Consider the following 19,841-nt stretch of genomic DNA (forward strand, 5'->3'; position numbering starts at 1 on the left):
TCCAAAAATATATAAGCATTGTTGATATATCTAATTAACATATCCACTGTTGATACGTAAATGAACTTGAAGACCTTTCCTCCTTTGAATAGGCCAAGCATCCCCATTGCAATTTTCTTACATTAGTCATTTGCTTTGTTTTCCATAATTAATCAAAGAAGATCTTCAGCTCATCCAGAGACTGGAATAATCATAAATTCATAGCCATGGAGTCCAAATTAACCAGGATTTAGAGTTCTGCATAACTAGTTGTATTATTATTCCCTTATATGTATGTAGTTCCCTAAAGACAATACACCTATCCCTCACTTATTTACCATCTCATTATCAGACATTTCACTTTTATGACAATAGTAAAAAATCTACTATCTGACTATTTTGTGCATTAACAACATACATCTGGCAGTAATGAACATGACACTAATGCTGGCTATTAAGGTGTGTGTCAACTGGCCAGGCCATGACTCTCAAGTGATTTGGCAGTTATGCAATGATGTAAATTGGCAGTTGTGTAATGATGTAGTCAGCCTCCATTTTGAGATCTGATGCAATTATCCTCCATTTTTGCATAATGTTGATTTTTCTCATAAGGACCTGGTCTTTGGAACCTAATGATGTCAGTAAGTGAGGGGTGGGTGTAGTGTCACCGATCCCTATTCTCAAGCTCAACTTCCTCAGCATGAATTTCTCCCAGGGGTGAGGGAAGTAGGGGAAATACTGGACATGGAGCAAGAATTAAACCCACCATGAGACTCAACATAGTTTTGACTGGGGGTTATAAGCATCCTTTCTGGACCAATGTGATGGTAAAATTTACACTTTTAGCAAAGAACACATAAAAATTCTAAAAATAGAAAGTCATCTTGATTTCTGGATTCAGAATTCTTTATTATGAAAAAAAAAAAGCCAATTTCCTGACACATAGGCATAGCACATAAAGATACGCTGTTACATGAGTGAATGAATACCTGAATGAGTAAATAAGTGAATGACTTCAATGCTGATCTTATTTCCATGCACTCCTACCTAAGCCTCTCATAACTTCTTTGTCAAAGGGCATGAGTAAGTATTAAAGAAGTGTTTGAAAAATGACGAACTTTATGCTACTAAACCCAACTGGCATGTTTACAGTCCTCATCTTTCTGAGCTCTGCGCAGAATTCTATACTGATTATGCTCTCCTTTTTGAAATACTCTTCCGCTTTGCCATGTGACATAGCACCGTCCTGGTTTTCATCCTACCTCTCTGACCACTTCTTCTCTGACTGCTTTTGAACTCATCCTTCTCCAATTAGCTATTCAATGTTAGAGTTACTCATAGCTTGGTCCTCAGCCTTCTACTCTACTCACTCTAGACAACCTCGTCCACATTCACAGCTTTAATTACCATCCAGTATTTACTTGAATTTGTATCTCTGGACTAAACCTCAAAGGCACTTCAAAATGTCCAAGACTAAACTCAAGATCTTCCCCCCAAATCTGGCTCTCTTCCAGTGCTTCCTGTCTCAGTGAATAACACTACCATCCATACAGTTGCTCAAGCCAGAAACCTAAGCCTCATCCTTGGCACCTCCAACTCCTTTATCCTCTTTTACCAGATCCTGTTGATTTTACCTAAATGTCCCTGAAATCCACTTACCTCTCCCCATCTCTACTACAGCCATCATATTTCTAAACTACCATTATCTCTCCCTGGAGCTACTTCAGTAGCCTCTCAACTGGACACCTGCTTTTACTCTTGCCTCTTTTCACCATTTCTATGCTACAACCAGAAGGCTTTGGAGCTAGGCTTTGAGGAATGGTTAGGATTGCAATAGGCAGAAAAAGCAAAATGGGTGCTCTAATTGAAGGAGAGAGCATTAGCAAAGTTGGAGACAGAAAACGTCTAACTTGAGAAGACTTATTCAGAGAAGGAAATCATAGCAGATAACCTCAATGGCCTCAATAAATTAGGAGTTGAGCCCAACTCTTAAGAATATAAGTGGTGTGGGATGGAGAGGGGCTTGAAAAGTGCAGAGAGGTTTAGAAAAAAAAATCAAGGGAAGAAGCACCAAGATACTAGAATTCTAAGGTGATCTGGTCTCTTGAATACCAAGGAAGGAGAAATATTATTCATATTGCTATTACTGCTATTAAGTTCAAGTAACTAGCAGCACCATTATTATAGGAATAATATTAGCTCTAAACTAATCTGTATTTTTTAAGTCATTCAAAAGCATTTATTTTCCTATTAGTAATAATTTACTCTAGTTACATCGAAGACATTGGTGGCAATAAGGATGACATGACAAAATGATCGCTTTGAGGAGATTAATATGGCAGATATGTACAAGAGATACTGAAGGGAAGAGAGACAAAAGGTGGGGAAAAATGGGTCTACAACAGTGATTCTCAGCCATGGATGATTTTGTGCCTATCCCCCTCCCCCAAGAGGACATATGACAATGTTTGAAGACATTTTTGGTTGTCATACCTGGGAGGGATGTTACTGGTATCTAGTGGATAGAGGCCAGGAATGTTGCTGGACATCCTACAATGTATGGGACAACCTCCCAAAACAAAGAATTATCCGGCCCAAAATATCAACAGTGCCAAGACTGAGAAATCCTGGTCTATGGAGACCAATCATGAAAAAACTGAATGAAAAGGAAGCAATGTATACAAAATATATTACCAAATTTGAATTAATATTGTTGGGCTGCTTGACTCCTCTTTCTTACTCAATTCTAATACCCAAAAATGACTGATGATTTGTGCCTGAGTAACTGGAAGGATGGTGTTTCATCCACAGACATAAGGCAAGACAGTAGGAGAAATAGAATTGAAAGACAAGATGATAAATACAGCTTTGGTCATTTGAGATTTGAAATGGTGGATGGGTTATCTACCTGGAACTAAGACGAGAGGATAGCATTGAACACATAATTAAGAGATTTATTTATATAGAGGTAGTCATGGAAACCAAGTGGCAAGTAAAGTTGTTCTTCAAATACCTCGGTTCTACATTCTTTCTCTTAGAGCAGGGCAGGGATGATGGCAAGGAAATATCCGGCCCCTAATAGTGTATGCAAGGATGCTTATGAGTAAGTACTCCAACCTGAGGACCCCCCTTGCCAGGCTCCAAAGGGATAGCCTTTGCCTACAGACACACACACACAAAAAAAAACTATAACTGGTAAAGAGGTTCCAATAATGAACATGAGGTTTTTCACTTAGCACCAAGAGATTATGGAAGATCTGCTGAACGCAGCCCGCTTGCTGTTATCAGATGATGAATTCACTCGTTATCGCCATAACCCTAAACACAGACAGTGGGATGGCTATGACACATACATGGCTGGGAACCGAAACCACAGTGCGCATGTGCATCTAAAAGCATCTAGCATATGCATATATGTGTGCAGAGAGTACTCGTCTCATGTGTTGGTGTGACTAGGTCGTCTATTCACCCCTTCGTAAGTCAATGTTGGCTACAGATGTATGGTTTAAGGGCCACTCCCCCTTTCCCGCCCCATTCCAGCTGGTACCCACTTGTACCATGGGGACAACAGCAGGACACAGGGCACACACGAAGAAATTCACTTAAAGACACAGTCTACTGGATTTAAAGGCAGATACTACCAGGAAGACATTATTCACACTCCCCAAATTGTGATCTACAGTGGGGAAGACCTTGTTTTTTAAAAATCACCTTTAGAATAGGAAAGAGAATAGGTTTTCCAGCTCAGCTGATGATCAGAACATTGAGTGAGAGTAGCAGGTGCTGGTCTATGGCAGTCTGGCAGAGGGGTGCTCTTTATTTACTCAAATGTCAGCAGCAGGTCAAGGACTGAGATAGAATCTGCAGCTGCTTCCAGAAGCCTACTCAGCCTAGAGCTACCTACAACACACATGACAAGCCCTCAGGGAGTTCCAGAAAACAGCATATTACACCAAGGCACCCTGCAGACCTGCCAAAAATAGGATACCAAAAAATACCCAGGCAAAAGTACTCAGAGTTTATGTAGGGGTTCCTAATGGCATGGCTGCCTAACTCAGCAAGGAAAGCAGAAGCCTGTGGTAAAAAGGCTGTGTTATTCTAGGAAATATAGATATGTTTTGATTTCACACTCTTTTAGTCAGAGAGTACAAAGACTTAGACTTGAAATGCAAATAAAGGGTAGCTCTTATTGAGTAGCCTAATAGACTACAAGAGGCCACAGATGACAAGACATGCCAGGTACTGGGACCTCCCAATTCATGGGGAAATGGGGGGTTTTCTCAAGACGGAGCAAGATGAACCTCACTAGGAATTAGCAGTGCTGCAAAAAAAAAAAACAAAACCCATGTTGTCCAATTCTTCTCATGTCTGCAGTATTTCCTAGTTGAAAGTGTACCGTCTAAACTCACTGAAAGTGAAAAACTGCGTTCATTCCTTTGGGTGATTCAAGTCATTTAGCAAATTTGTGCCTCTTTAGTAACTGATATTCTAATATATATTTACAACAATTTTTAAATGATCAAGAGCACCTTTCTGGCCACTGAAACTTAAAGCAGTTCGCAAAACTACTTCCTGTGAAGCTAGTAAATCACTTTGATCTAGGTCAGCAGAATTTCCTGGGAGGGTATCCACTGCACCTGGTCTTTAAGTTAGAAAGTCAAGATTCCTAACAAGATCGTTGAAAAGCCATATAGCAGGCCTAAAAGCCAATGGCCGGTGATTAGGAAACATCAAGAACTAAGAATTCTGAATTCTCAAATCATTGACAAACACCACAGAGGGTCAAAGCTGGCAGGTACCTTGAATGAAGAACCAAGATCCAGAAAGATGAATGGACTCAACTAACATGAGAAGTAGAGCTTAAGTGACATTTTACTATACCAAAGTCCCCATCGGAGCTGGACAACTTGCAGATGGTGAGCCAGGCAAATTCCCAAGATGATATCTATTATAAAGAATTTCTTCTATCCTGCAGAAGGTATAGATTAGGCAACAGGCAGCCTGACAAATGTCCATCTACTCCTAGAGTTTTCTGAACTGGGAGGAGCATGTGGGGAAAAACTGAGAGGAAAACTTTGGCAATAGATTAAGCAGTTAAAAAGGTTCCAAGGCTGGATGATAGAAGAGCATGATTGTGAATTCAGGGCTGCTCCTCCTATAGTAGATAGGATGGCTTCACACGGCATGGCTTCCAGAAATCATTGACCCATATATGTTGCTGTTAGGTGCCGTTGAGTCGGCTCTGACTCACGGCAGCCTTATGTATAACAGAGCAAAACATTCCCCAGTCCTGTGCCATCTTCATGATCTTTGGTATTTTGAGTCCTTAGTTTGGCCTCTATGAGAATCATTAAATTCATCAATTCAGTAAGCACTCATTAAGTACTAAGTGTACTTAATACTAGATGGATGGAGACTATGAACAGAAACAGACCTTTATTCTTGAGGAGCATACAATCTAGTCGAAAAAATGATTCATACATACATCTAACTTCTAGAAAAAGAAAATTCTAGAATAAATAGAAGCAAAGTATGAGGTGTTCTGTACCACAATGTGTACATAAGAACAGGAAGTTTCTGAGTAAGAGAGTGATTCTTGCTAAGGAGGCCCTTTAACAATAGATGTCAATTGAGATTGTGCAAACCTAGCCCAAAAATTCGACATTGAGAAAGGTGAAGAAAAATACAGCAAGTTTAAGGCATGAGCATTTGAAAAAGTTGTAAACTCCAATTTGGTGGTAAGAGCTCAGAAAAGTCCAACTACCACAATAGTTTCATAATGACAGCACCCTACTTGGCCTCACACAATCCAACTGCTTCAGAGAAGAAAAAAATATGACTCAGATAAACAGACCTAGTTTCTTTGGCAGATCTGAATTTCAGCTGCCAAATTTCTCATGATTTTGGACCCTAAAGTTGTTCATTGACTTCAGTTGCTTAGATTCCCAAATTGCCTAGATTTATATGCAGATAGATAGATAGATGATAGATAGATAGATGATAGATAGATAGATAGATGATAGATAGATAGATAGATAGATAGATAGATAGATAGATAGATAGATAGATAGATAGATAGATAGATAGATAGATAGATAGATAGATAGATAGATGTAGATATAGATACTGTATTAAATGTTATATAGACAAATGGGGAAAAGAAAGGTAACTGTCCCTCATTCCTGTCACCCTAAATTGCCCATATAACTTCTTACCCTGCCCGGCACTAATCAGAGCCTTTTAAAAAATAGACCTCACATCAGATTTTTATTTCAAATAAAGAGGCTAAAGAGAGAAACTACTCAAACCTTGTCAGGAAAAAGGAAATAATAATATTCACCTCTAAACAGAAATTAAATCACGTAGGAAAAATTCTGAAATATATTCAGATTGTGTGTATTAGAAAAGTTACATAAAAGTAGTGCTGCTTCTCTTACCCAGCAAATACAAAGGGCCACTGTTATTACCAAGCTATAGAAAGCCAGGACTCCATTAACCACCACCAGTGCCCAGAATGGCTTAGAAGACTCAGTAGACGGGGGAGCTGGACAAATATGTTTCTCTGAAAAATAGAATAGAGTGGGTTAAATGATATGGGAATGGCACTTGAGTACATTTTCCTTCTTCTGAACATCATAGAAGAATGTGAGAGAAATAAAAATATGCAAAATACCACTGGCTTAGAGTATGCAGACTTCCTTTTTCGTGATTCACCTGACTTTGCTAAATCCACTGTGTGATTTAAAATTGTGACTTCCAATAAGCCTTAACCCAAGCCCTCTGTCAGAAGCCAGTTTATCAAGACCCTAAGCTATTTATATCCAAGTTGTACCCTTGGCATAAGTTAAAGGAGATATATGCTTTCAGGCCTTAAGAAACCCATCAGCCTAATATGGCAATCAGAACACTGAACTGGTAATCAGAAGCTAAAGTTCTAGTTACGACTCTGCCTGATAGAACATAAAATCATGGAGAAGTCACTTTATGTCTTTAGGTATCAGAAATGTGGTGATTGGGCCTATAAAGTTCTACTTAAGAGTCACAGAAGATTAGAACTAGGAAGAACACCAAAAATCCTCCAGTCCAAGAATTTCCAATCCTAGCTTTACATTAGGATTACCTGAGGCAGTTTGAAAACACACCAGTGCCCAAGGTTCAGATTAATTACATCAGAATCTCTGGGGATAGAGCCTAGGCTTTGGCATTTTTAAAAAACATTCCTTGTTTGTTTTTTTGTTTGTTAGTTTGTTTGTTTTGACAAGAAACATCAGTTGTATTTCAAGCTTGTTACATGGGCAGAGGTCTCTGGGCAAGCTAAATCAAAGAATTCTCTCTGGGAGAAATTGTTATAGAAAAAGGAAGAAGAGGATGCAAAGGAGGAAGAAGGAAGAGCAGTTAAAGGAAAGAAGACAGGAAGAAGAGGAAAAATGTAAACGTAAAGAACAAGAGGAATAAATAGATCTGGTGGAAGATTGTCAAGCTCCAGGCTATCTGCCAGCTAGGCAGGTGGGTAACCAACTTTCCAGAAGAGGTCTTCATCCATCCTAGTAAAACCTATCATGCATGTTATTAGCGATGCTAATTATTTCCCAGAAGAGGTTGGGTTTGGGGTGTGACTCAATGTAAAGGCTGTGCAATGAAGACACCTTGACTCTTCTATTTAAAAAAATCAACAACCTCCCCCAACACTCCCTATGTCTCTTCCCAGCTTTATTTTTCTGTTTATTTATAATTATGAGACACACTATATAGTGTCTTATTTACTATATTTATTGTCTGAGTGTGTCCACTGAAATATAAGCTCCACAAGGACAGAGATTGTTGTCTCTTTTGTTTACTGTTGAATTTCCAGGGCCTGGAACAGGGCCTTGTCTAAATGAATGAATAAATTTCCCAAACTAATAATGTCTGACATATACAGCATTCTTGAGTGAGCGGTTCTTTAGGGGAAATGAAGCAAAGTGGCTGAGTGCAGAGGAGATAGGACACTGTTTTCGAGTGATGAGATGGTGAACTAATAATTCCAAGAATTCATCAGGCACAGATTTTCGAGTGAGAGGTGACAATGGAACTTGAGCCCCTGGTAAGCCTCAGGGGGACCATTCTGACCTTTCTCCATAGCTTGAGTAGTTTGTTTTTTTTTTCAATTACATCTTTGTGTGTGTGTGTGTGTGTGTGTGTGTGTGTGTATGCGCGTGTGTGCACGCTTTAGGTGAAGGTTTACGGAACAAATTAGTTTCTTATTAAACAATTAATACACATATTGTTTTGTGACATCGGTTGCCAACCCCAAGACATGACAACACCCTCACCTTCTTGACCCATAACTTGATTTTTAATATTGCAAATTATTAAAGGATCTTTGGTGTCCTCTCTGGTTCTAATATTTTATGATTCTTGAATAGAACTCTATAATCTAAAATTAATTCAATTTTCAAAGTATTTATTACCAGGATATGGTAGGACAAAAAGTCTGTGAACTTGATTTGGATCCTCCACATGCAAAAAAATGGGCCCAAATTAATAATCTAAATTAAGTATATTCTGAAAATATTAGTTTCATATTTAACCTCCATTTTAAGAAACTATGTAAATGATACGCTAAAGTAGAAGACAGGCAATACTTTATACTAATGTAGTATACCATTCGTATAGAAAAAAATGTTTCACTCTTAGCTTCCATAGTCTGCATGATTTTTTTTTTAACCTTGGGCTTGATCCAACTATAATATTCTACCAGGATATTATATAACAAACCAAACCCATTGCCGTTGAGTCGATTCCAAATCATAGCAACCCTATAGGACAAGGTAGAACTGCTCCATAGGGTTTCCAAGGAGCACCTGGTGGATTCGAACTGCCGACCTTTCTGGTTAGCAGCCTTAGCTCTTAATCACCATGCTACCAGGGTTTCCCCAGGATATTACAGGTATTAAAAATCTGAATGGAACTCAGCAAGCAAAATATTCACACATTAATTGCCTATATTTTGCCAGAACACAGAACTTATTCTGCCATATTAAGTTAATGGTGCCTTCCTTAATAAATAAGTAAATAAAAATAGTACCCTATTCTTCATCAGAAATGCTCTGTTCTGACATAGAAGAAAGAATATTTATTGGAATTATACCAGTATTAAGAAATACAAAACTGAACATATACCTTATTTAGCATTCTACAGAAAGAAAAAGCTGTAGTATATGCAAGAAATATACAAAAAAGCTACTTGACCTCTCTCAATTTTGTTTGCTCTTAGCAATAAACTGTATTTTTTTTAGTTTGGAAGCCTAACGATTTTTCTTCCCAACATTTAGAAAGAGTACAATTGCAACATAAACCCAGTAAATTTATTTCCACTAATTCCAGAATACTACTTAATAATACTGAGTTTTAGGCAATGAAGATGTTGGGTCCTTGAAGATCACAGAGTTGGTTAATGGCAAATTTTATGTCCCCTAGTTAGTCCAGCATGCTTTGGACTAATTTTGGAAAATGGGTGGCAGAGGTGGGGGGCACTTTTGTAGAGAAAGACCATGGAACACAAAAAGACTAAAAGCCCAAGTCTATGAATTAACTGAGACTACAACCCATTCTTCCTGAGTTCTGATACATTAAATCCAACTTCTTCTTGTATCTGAGCCTCGGGTTTACATTAAATTTACCTAAAGTAATTTGGCCTTTGTCCTTGGTTCCTTGAAATGTCTGGAGTAATTGAGGTGCCTTTCTTAATTTATGGGTCTCCAGACCACACCTGACAGTTCATGCTAATGGGATAATTCAGGTGGGGCCTGGCCAGTCCAGAAAGACCACCTTGTGATAGCAGCTGACCTCAGGAGAGGTAGACTAATTCAATCAATCATACCTACGTAATGGGGCCCCAATAAATGCTCTGGATAGAGAAACCTCAGGAGCTTCCTGGTTGGCAAAACACCTTGATGCAGGTGGAAGGGTAGTACGTCACTTTTTGAGACAGGGAACCTCCACAGTGGGAGCCCTCCCACACCTCACCCATACATCTCTTCATGTATATCCTTTTTCCTATAATAAAACTATAATCATAAGTGCTTTTGTGAGTTCTGACTCATTCTATTAAATTATCAAACCCAAGGAAGTAGTGAGAATCAGCAGGTGAGAAATGAGAGGGCCCTGGAGACCCCCAAGCTTATGGCTGGCAACCTCAAGGGGTAGGGTAGGGGGAAACCCCTCAATTTGTAGTCAGCAGATCTTAAGTCAGGCGAGCCCTGGGGACTCCCAAATTTGTGGATGGTGTCTGAAGTCTTGGGCGGACCTGGCAGTCTGGAGGACTGTGACCTTGAATGTCTGAGGTCTGCCCCAGCTCTGGGTGCTTCAGGTCATAGGAAGAAGTGCTGCACGTGCAGCTGGTGTCAAAGCAGAAGTGGAATAGACTTGATAACACATTGATTTCGATTGGTCAGCATTTCTGGTGTCAGAGAAATGAAAAGTGGGATTTGTTTGATTCCTTACACTGAGCTTACATTTTAAAGGCAGAGCTTAACATTTCTCCGCCATGATCCACTCGATGGAGAATACTCCCATGAGTGATCTGTTATTTATTATTAGACATTATTTAACTTTATTAATATCACATCACTTAGGGCATATTTAATCTCTCTACTGACCATGACCTAGTTTTCAAGACTGCAGTTGAAAACCGTTGCTTTAGGGTGGGACATAGTTAGAGTTGCATATTACCTTTCACATGGATAATGGTTCCATTGTTCTTCTCATTGTGTATGTAAGGAGGCGGATACATGACCTCGATTTTGCAGAAGTAAATGTCCGTTTGGTTAACGTACAAATTCCAGAGGTAGAATGTCACTGTTTCATTGCCCAGTTTCCCATCACAGTTGAATCCCGTATTTGAGTGAAACTGAAGCTGATGGGAGTAATTCCCATTCACAACACAGACTTCCACGTCACTATCCACTCCCTTATAAAGGGCGGCTTGGAATTCCTTGGAGAAGAGGTTGTTAGTATACTCGCAGCTAAGGTTTACCGCATTGTTGTACGCCACGAGCATCGGCGCCTGCTTCACAAAAATCTTGTTTTCTGGAGGAAAAAAATCATTTGTTTAGAACAAAGGTATAAGAATGATTTTTTTTTTCCGAAGTCAAGATGTATTCATTAACAAAACAAACAGGGCCTTTCTCTTAGCAGAAGAAGATGCAGGAGCTCTTCGGGAAATAATTATACCTAGAGTTTAAAGGAGCCCTGGTGGTATAGGGGTTAAGAGTTCGGCTACTTACCAAAAGGTAGGCAGTTCAAATCCACCAACTGCTCCTTGGAAACCCTATGGGGCAGTTCTACTCTGGCCTACAGGGCTGTATGAGTCAGAACAGACTTGATGGCACGCCCATCAGCAGCAGAGTTTAAAAGTTGGCATCCTGATGTTATTTTTTCCTCCTTGGAATGAAACAATGGATCATGTTTTCACCTGGAAGGGAGAATGTGCCCTTCTGTTGGCATTGAGCACCACAGCTATGCACCCCGAATTTTTGAATCTGTATTGAGACTCCCAGGATGTTAATCGTGCATTGGGCTGATGTACTGCTTGAGTGGTACACTTGGAAATGGCTTTTAACGCCTGACACAGCTGTACAAATATTTCTGTTTTTAAGTTGTACTACAGGCTTTTGTGAAGGAATTGAAATGTTTTGAAACATTTTGACTCTTTTTATTGGCCATTCCAAGAGTAGGATATAGCGGGAAAAAAAAAAAAAAAAACCCAAAGGGTTTGCTTTAATTTATCTGCAAATAGCCTCCACAAGAAATTCATGTTTTCGTCCCCTTAAATCACAGAAGATGGAAAAGGTCCACAAGAGCTATCTCTATGATCCAGCTTTGACTTCTGTGTTATCCCCATAAAAGAGCAAAGAACCTCAAGACCTTCTACTTCAATTTCTTCACTTTAAAGGCAAAGAACCTGAATCTAGATTATAAAATCCATGAAGAAAAAGAATATGTCTATCTCTTTTACTCCTGTGTCCCATTGCCTGGCATAGAACAATCTATTCAAACGTGTTTGTGTGTTTGTTTGTTTAATGACTGTACGAGACCTGGAGATATTAGATGCTTTGTCTAAAGTCACTGAACAAATGGTAGACAAAACTAGGACTAAAATTCAAGTCAGCTAGAAGCACGAATTTCAATACAAAAAATTTTTTGCTATTGTTTTGAGGTATGCTAATAATTGTCTACTTAACATTTTAAAAGAAAAAAAAAGGGAATTTGAAGCAACACCCTACACACCTACACTGAAAAGCCGATGAAATGAGACTTAAATGAAGTTTATAATTTAACTAGAATTTGAATTCAAGAACTCAGGAGTTTTGTTTTTGCTTTGGGAAGGAAGGAGCTTCATATGACTAAGTTACTAACAGCTTTTCATCTCCTACGTAGTTCTCAATGCTGGCTGCACGCCAGGAATTTTTTTTAAATACCTGTACCCGTGTCCAAGTACTGCTCCCATAAAGTCTCATTTAATTAGTCTAGGCTGAGGGTCATTATTTGTTTGGGTTTCTGGTTTGTTTTCTTCTTTTTTTTAATAGGAACTATATCGAGATATAATTCACACACCATAAAGTTCACTCTTTTAAAGTATACAATTCAATAGATCTTAGTATATTCAGAGAGCTGTACATCAATCACCACTATATAATTTCAGAACATTTTCATCATCCCAAAAAGAAACCCCATGCCCATTAGCAGTCACTCCCTGTTCTTCCTTCCCTCTAATCCATGGCAATTACTAATTTACTTTCTGTGTCTATGGATTTGTCTCTTCTGGGAGCTTTATATAAATGGAATCCTACAATATGTGGTCTTTTGTGTCTGGCTTCTCTCACTTAGCATAGGTTTTCAAGGCTCATCCATGTTGTAACGTGTATCAGAACTTCATCACTTTTTACAGCCAAGTAATATTTCACTGTATGAATATACCACATTTTGTTTTTCCATTCATCAATTGTTTCTATTTTTGCTGTTATAAACATTGGTGCTATGAATATTCCCGTACAAATCTCTGTGTAAACATCTGTTTTCAATCATCTTGGATATAGACCTTGGAGTAGAATTGCTGATTCATGTGAGAATTCTATATTTAACTTCTGAGGAACTCTAAAACTGTTTTTCAAAGCAGCTGCATCATTTTACATTCCCACTAGCAAGGTATGAGGGTTCCAGCTTCTCCACATCCTTGACAACATTTGTTATTGCCCATCTTTTTTTTACTACAGCCACCCTAGTGGGTAGGAAGTGGTTGCAGTGACTAAGAGCTATGGCTGCTAACCAAAAGGTCGGCAGTTCAAATCCACCAGAGGCTCCTTGGAAACCCTATGTTCCACCTATAAGACAGTTCCACCCTGTCTTATAGGGTTGCTGTGAATCGGAATTCACTCAGTAGCAATGGGTTATGGTTTTTGTTTATTTGTTTGCTTAAGGACTAATGATATTGAGCATCTTTTCGTGTGTTTATTAGTCATTGGTATGTCCTTTTTAGAGAAACGTCTATCCAGATTATTTGCCTATTTTTGGATTGGGTTATTTGTCTTTTTATTGCTGACTTGTAAGAGTTATTTACATATTTTGGATGCAAATTCCTTATCAGATACATAATTTGCAAACATGCTCTCCTATTCTGTGGCTTATCCTGGGTATTATCTTAAAAGTTCTCTCAGTTGATTCTAACAGTCAGTTAGGACTGAAAACCACTATGGCTTAACAAAAGGAACTGCTTGGTGACGCAGTGATTAACTACCAGCTGTTAGCTGAAAGGCCAGTAGTTCAAATCTATCAGCAGTTCTGCAGAAGGAAGGCCTGGCGATCTGCTCCCATAGACATTATAGCCTAGGAAACCCTATGGTGCAGTTCTACTCTGTCGTATGGGGCCACTATGAGTCAGATTTGACTCAGCAGCACCTAACAACAACAACATGCCTTAACAAATGTCTCAGCCTTTGGCATATTATAATCACCTTAGGAACTTTAAAAACTCTTGCTTTTCCAGGAAGTACCCCAGGCCAACTAAATCAGAACCTCTGGGTGTGTGATCTAGGCAGCAGCATTTTTACATTGTTGTTGTTTTTAGGTGCCGTAGAGTCGGTTCTGACTCGTAGCAACCCTATGCACAACAGAACGAAACACTGCCCGGTCCTGCGCCATCCTTAACAATTGTTGTTATGCTTGAGCTCATTGTTGCACCCACTGTGTCAATCCACCTCGTTGAGGGTCTTCCTCTTTTCCTCTGACCCTGCACTCTGCCAAGCATGATGTCCTTCTCCAGGGACTGATCCCTCCTGCAAACATGTCCAAAGTATGTAAGACGCAGTCTCGCCATCCTTGCCTCTAAAGAGCGTTCTGGCAGCACTTCTTCCAAGACAGATTTGTTCGTTCTTTTGGCAGTCCATGGTATATTCAATATTCTTCACCAACACCACAATTCAAAGGCATCAACTCTTCTTCGGTCTTCCTTATTCACTGTCCAGCTTTCACGTGCATATGATGCGATTGAAAATACCATGGCTTGGGTCAGGCGCACCTTAGTCTTCAGGGTGACATCTTTGCTCTTCAACACTTTGAAGAGGTCCTTTGCAGCAGATTTGCCCAATGCAATGCGTCTTTTGATTTCTTGACTGCTGCTTCCATGGCTGTTGATTGTGGATCCAAGTAAAATGAAATCCTTGACAACTTCATATTTTTATATTAGGTGACTCTAATTTGCAGCCAAGCTTGAGAACCAGTGGCCTGACAGATGAAACCTCACTTATCCTGAAATCCACAGGTCTTCACAGGCTTGTCCAACATCATTTTCTCAAACCAATACTCTCCGAGTTAGCCAGGCCATTTAAGCCAAGATCCCAGGACCACAGTGAGCATTCCTATCTCCAAAGTATACTTTGTGCACTTAACTCCATGGCATAGGATGCCTGTGTCTCCCTTCTCTGATCTCAAGACAATTACTTTCTGCATCACTCATTTGCCATTCGATCAGGTTCTGTCTTTTGAACACTTCTTGTTTCATAAGATTCAATTTGTTTAGCTTTTGATTTGTGAGTATTTCTTCTAGGCACCCAGTTTCCATGTATCTTGAGAGCGAGGACTATATTATGCTTCTTTGTATAATACTGTGCAAGTAATAGAAGCTCAGTAAATAATTGATGGGTAAAAGATGGTAATCTGCCTATACTATTCTTATCAGCAGCTAGGTCTGACTACAATCTCTTTAAGTCCTTGTTCAAAATCTGTATCTTAAAAACAACTTTAGCTTCATTTCTTATTCATTCAACAAACATTCCCCAAGAGCACTGAAAAGTAAACATGTGAAGAAGCAAAATGTTCAACCTTCCTTGATATGAAAACCAACTTGGTTTTGTTTTTGTTTTCTTAGAAAGAGTCATTGGGAGTATTCTAATAGGTAGGGCAACCAATTCCAATAAGAAATGGCAGCATTTCACCTCCTTTTCAGAGACTGCTGGTAAAGACATCATATTTCTGCTTACTGAGCCCTCCAGGCACTGTGTTTCTGTTCCGGGATTTGGATTCCGCTTCAGTGGGCATTCAAATTCTTCCTGACCTGCTTTGGAGGGCTGATATAAGAAAAAAAGTAAGAGTGGGACTTCTTTGTGGGGATAAAATGGAGACTGTGGGCGTTAAAACTAAGTGAGGCTGGAGAAAAACTTGGGGAGTCTAACTCAGTATGTGACAGCTTCCCAAGATGGCACATAGGAAAGAAAAATCGATTTCCCAAAGATGAGCAGGGCTTAGTTCCTGCCTTCAGGTGGCTCACAGTCTGGTGAGGAGGAAAGATACATAAACTGACAGCTACTTAAAAAAGAGTAGCACAGTGGGGGAAACAGAGAAGGACTTCTGGAGGAGGTGACTCCTGACCTGAGTCCTTAAGGATTATGCAGCCTTTGATTTGACTAAATTTTACTGAGTAGAAGTTAGCCAGGCTAATATGTCTCCATGTTGGGGATTGGGGTGAGGTGGCAGTGTGTTTATGTATGGAGTGTATGTGTATAGGGGTGAAGTAGCAACTGTGAGAATACAAGGACAGAAAGAAGCAGTGGGGATAAGGAGATGAGAAACAGTATGGCAGGTGTAGAAAATTATGGCTACCTCAATTTTGCTGGACCATGTGTTGTGATAGACAAAACTGGCCAAGCAGGCAAGATTCACGTATTAGGGAGCTTGGGTTCTCTCCTGCAGGTGACAGGTACCTACTGAAGGATTTTAAGCAGAAAAGTGACATGTACAAGTTTTAATTTTATGTAGACCATTTCAGCAAAAATGTGGAGGATAAATGAGAAGGGTACAAGAGTGAAAACACGGAAACCAATTAGGATAGAATTGTAGTAGTCTAGGCAAGGGGTGGTAAGGGCCGGAATGATGATTAGAAAGAAATGGATAAACTCAAGAAATATTTACAGGCTAAACCTGGCAAAACTCAGCATTGGCTTACTTGTGGTGAGTGGATGAGGAGGAGCAAAAATGACTGTTTTTAGTCCAGTAAGCGACCAGTAAGCAACACTGTTTTCATTATGCCTACAACTCTTCTTCATTCATTATGTTACCATAATAGATAGCTCAGAAACTGAAGTGAAGTTTGGACATGTGGGGTATGAAAGAGACCTTCTTCCAGCCTGAAGGATCACTGCAAAGAACAGGCAAGTTACCTCAAAGGTTACTGAATGCCCATCTGACTACCTGGAGTTTATTCCAGTGTTTGCTGTTTTCCAGAAGGGAGAAGCAGTCGTCTTTCTCTCCTGAGACTATTTTTCCTGCATAAGTGAGCTAACTGGAAGATAGAGTTTCCTTCTGTTCTATCATGGAGCCTCCAAAATTCAGACCTTAGCATTGTTGAGATTGATCAGCTTTCTCTTGAGCCCATTCTACCTCAGCACTACAAATTGAGAAACTTCTTAAGGAGGAACAATTCAAGATCCCAGTATCTAGACTGGCTGTTCCATATTTAATATTCTCTTGGCTGATGGCATATCCAGTGATAGATCAAGAGAAGGAAAAAGAACGTTTTTGTTTTGTTTTGTTTTGTTTGTTTTTGTTTTTTGCTAGGATTTTGTTGGGAAAGAGCTTGAAACTATTGTTTACATGACATTTTACAAAAAGACAACGTCCAAATTATCTGTCAATGTTTACTTTCTTCCCTCTTCCATGTCAACACAGATAATTTAATAATTAGCTGGCCTTTAAACATAGGTATTGTGCTAGGAGCAGTTTGCTAATATGCGCAACTCTGTGGCTAACAGCCTCCTACTTTAGGGTCCAAGCTGAGCTCAGGGTTGGCTGATAAAAACCTCTTGTGTTTCAACAGTTATATCTTAGCACCTGGTCCATCCTTGGTTCATGTCAATCACTCAGAGGAGCCCTAGTGGGAAATCTCTCATAAGACCTCACAATCATAATCACAGGACCTCTGAATCCACATTGGCTTTGGATAGGCACAAAATGAAGGAAATCCACTTTTGGTGGTAGAAAAAGATAACCAGTTGCTCCATGTGATACTGAGTATACCTGACCATCATGACTTCCAGTAGACACAATATTTCTAATTCTCTCATTTTTTTCTTAAAATGGAGCATTATGAAAATACACAATTCCGGTGGCGCAAAAGGTCAGCAGTTTGAATCCACCAACTGCTCCTTGGGAACCATATGGGGCAGTTCTACCCCATCCTATAGGGTCTCTATGAGTCTGAATCGACTAGATGGCAACGGGTAAATACCTTGCTAAGGAATCCTGGTGGAGCACTAGGTAACCACTATGGCTGCTAACCAAAAGGTTGGCAGTTTGAATCCACCAGCCGCTCCTTGGAAACCCTGTGGGGCAGCTCTACTCTGTCCTATAGGATCCCTATGAGTCAGAATCAACTTGACAGCAATCGGTTTGTTTTGGGGATACTTTGCTGAAGTGAAATAATAACATGCATAAATCAGAGCAGCAGATAACCAGAACATCAAATGGTATTTGGCTTTGATATGCACTTTGGTTCTCTGAGTTTCTGGGAATTCACAGTACTTTAAATAACTTAAGGCCATATTGTAAAGACTAGACTCGAAAGAAACTACAAAAATATTTAGACTCCCATACCAACTTCTATTTCATTCCTTTTTGCTTTCTAGTTCATACTAGGGGTAGAAAGCATCTTTCTCAGGCTAATTTGACCTTAGCCACCCTACACTTTTTCCTCTCCTCCCTCCTTTTGCGAGTGGTTAGGCCAGGTCTACCTAGGTCAAATCTATTAGGTTAAAAGAGAAACACTGTCAGCCCATAGATTGCATTTGCCTGTCAACCTATAGACTGTATTTGCCTGCAGTATCAAAGGAAGGAGCCTTGATGGCATGGTGGTAAAGAGCTCAGCTGTAAACCAAAATGTCGGCAGTTTGACTCCACCAGCCCTTTCTTGGAAACCCTATGGGGCAGTTCTACTCTGTCCTATAGGGTTGTTATGAGTCAGAATCAACTCTATGGCAACGGGTTTGGTTTGGATAGTATCAAAAGATTGACTAGACTGACATTTCTCTAACTGAATTGATGAGTTGTTTTGATGATGAATTTAGTGCTTTGCTTTTCAAAGCCTTTCCTAGCAGCTAAACCAGCTAAAGGTGTGGAGACAGGAAGCAGTAACCTCAAACCTCTTTCCTTCACAACTCCTGCTCAACAACAGGCAACATGAAGAGTAAGATTGGAGGCGAGAAGGTACTTATCTACTGCTTATGAGTGAGACAATGAGAGCTAACAGATCTCCCACAGATAATCTGTGAATCTTGTGATACAGTTGACTTCTGGAAAATTAAAAGTTGCTTGTGCTTCCACGAGAATAAGAGGGGACAAAAGTTTGGCTACAAAAAAAAAATCTTTCCCTCCTCCCTTATTGTAAATGGTTCAACTGCTATGTTTAGTAGTAAAGCCAGCCTTCTGCAGAGGTGGAGTGGATAACCATCTCGAAGGTGTAGCTTCAAGCATGCTTGGATTTCCCAAGAAGATAAAGCCTAAACTGCAATGTGGGAAACACACTGACTAGAGTTAGTAACTATGGCCTACATTCGTAAGACTACCAAATGCTTTCTCCATATCAACCTATGAAGTCAATCGGCAGGACAGTCATTTTCATTTTCATTTTACAGATGAGAAAACTGAGGTCAAGTGACTTGCCAAAGGCTACAGGGCAAGTAAGTGACCCTTGGGACTTGAACTCATGCCTCATGACTTCTAATATATTGTTCTTTTCCCTATGCCAGTTTGCATCAAAATTTCAATACAATTTCAGTGATTGATTCTAAATCCTCTCAAAGTTGGACTTGATAGAGAGAATGGCACTGGGTGTCTGAAATAAGAGTTAGGAGGAGTAAGATACCATTGAATACGGGAGTAATGGAGTAGGAAGAGGAGTGGACTAAGAAATTTTTCACTTCTTCCACCATTTTACTAGAGCACCATCCTGCAAAAATTGCTCAGATAAAAGGAAACTTGGAGATGATTTAAGCCAATCCTTCCTTTTATAGAAGAGGCAACTGAAAACAAAAGAAGTAATAACTTTTTAGATAAGATTACACCAATAGTAGAAGAGCTAAAATAGACTTTTATCTATTTATGTAGCCTATCAATAATCCTTTAAATCATGAATAAACAGAAGAACAATTTTGTTCATTCAGCAAGATTGGATTGATTTCACTGTCATATTTAGAAAAGGTGTTTCCAAACATTTCTGCATCTACTACTACACAGAAACAAAACATTTTGTTTACATTTTCAGATCTTGCCATACCTGGATCCTAGATAAGATCTATAGTCAATATGGTCACATGAAGGGACTTTTAGAAACT

General features: G+C 39.5%; 1 protein-coding gene across 4 annotated transcripts in view; it reads right to left on the reverse strand.

The window, feature by feature from the left end:
* CD28 (CD28 molecule) overlaps nt 1-19,841 on the reverse strand; it is a 42,170-nt gene that overhangs the window by 6,948 nt on the left and 15,381 nt on the right. For 3 of the 4 annotated variants that reach the window (XR_002784416.2, XM_003405929.3, XM_023542184.2), the window contains 2 exons: nt 10,693-11,049; nt 6,417-6,541 (listed from right to left, as the gene is read on the reverse strand). Coding sequence is in view for 3 of the 4 variants with exons in the window: in XM_003405929.3 (XP_003405977.1) it covers nt 6,417-6,541; nt 10,693-11,049 (482 nt within the window). In the remaining variant the exon portion in view is untranslated. Of the gene's footprint in view, nt 1-6,416; nt 6,542-10,692; nt 11,050-11,246; nt 11,435-19,841 lie in introns of all 4 variants that reach the window. The other variant, XM_023542190.2, reaches the window with a different exon arrangement.

Source organism: Loxodonta africana, chromosome 6 (genome assembly GCF_030014295.1).
Source record: "Loxodonta africana isolate mLoxAfr1 chromosome 6, mLoxAfr1.hap2, whole genome shotgun sequence".
Classification (NCBI taxonomy): domain Eukaryota; kingdom Metazoa; phylum Chordata; class Mammalia; order Proboscidea; family Elephantidae; genus Loxodonta; species Loxodonta africana.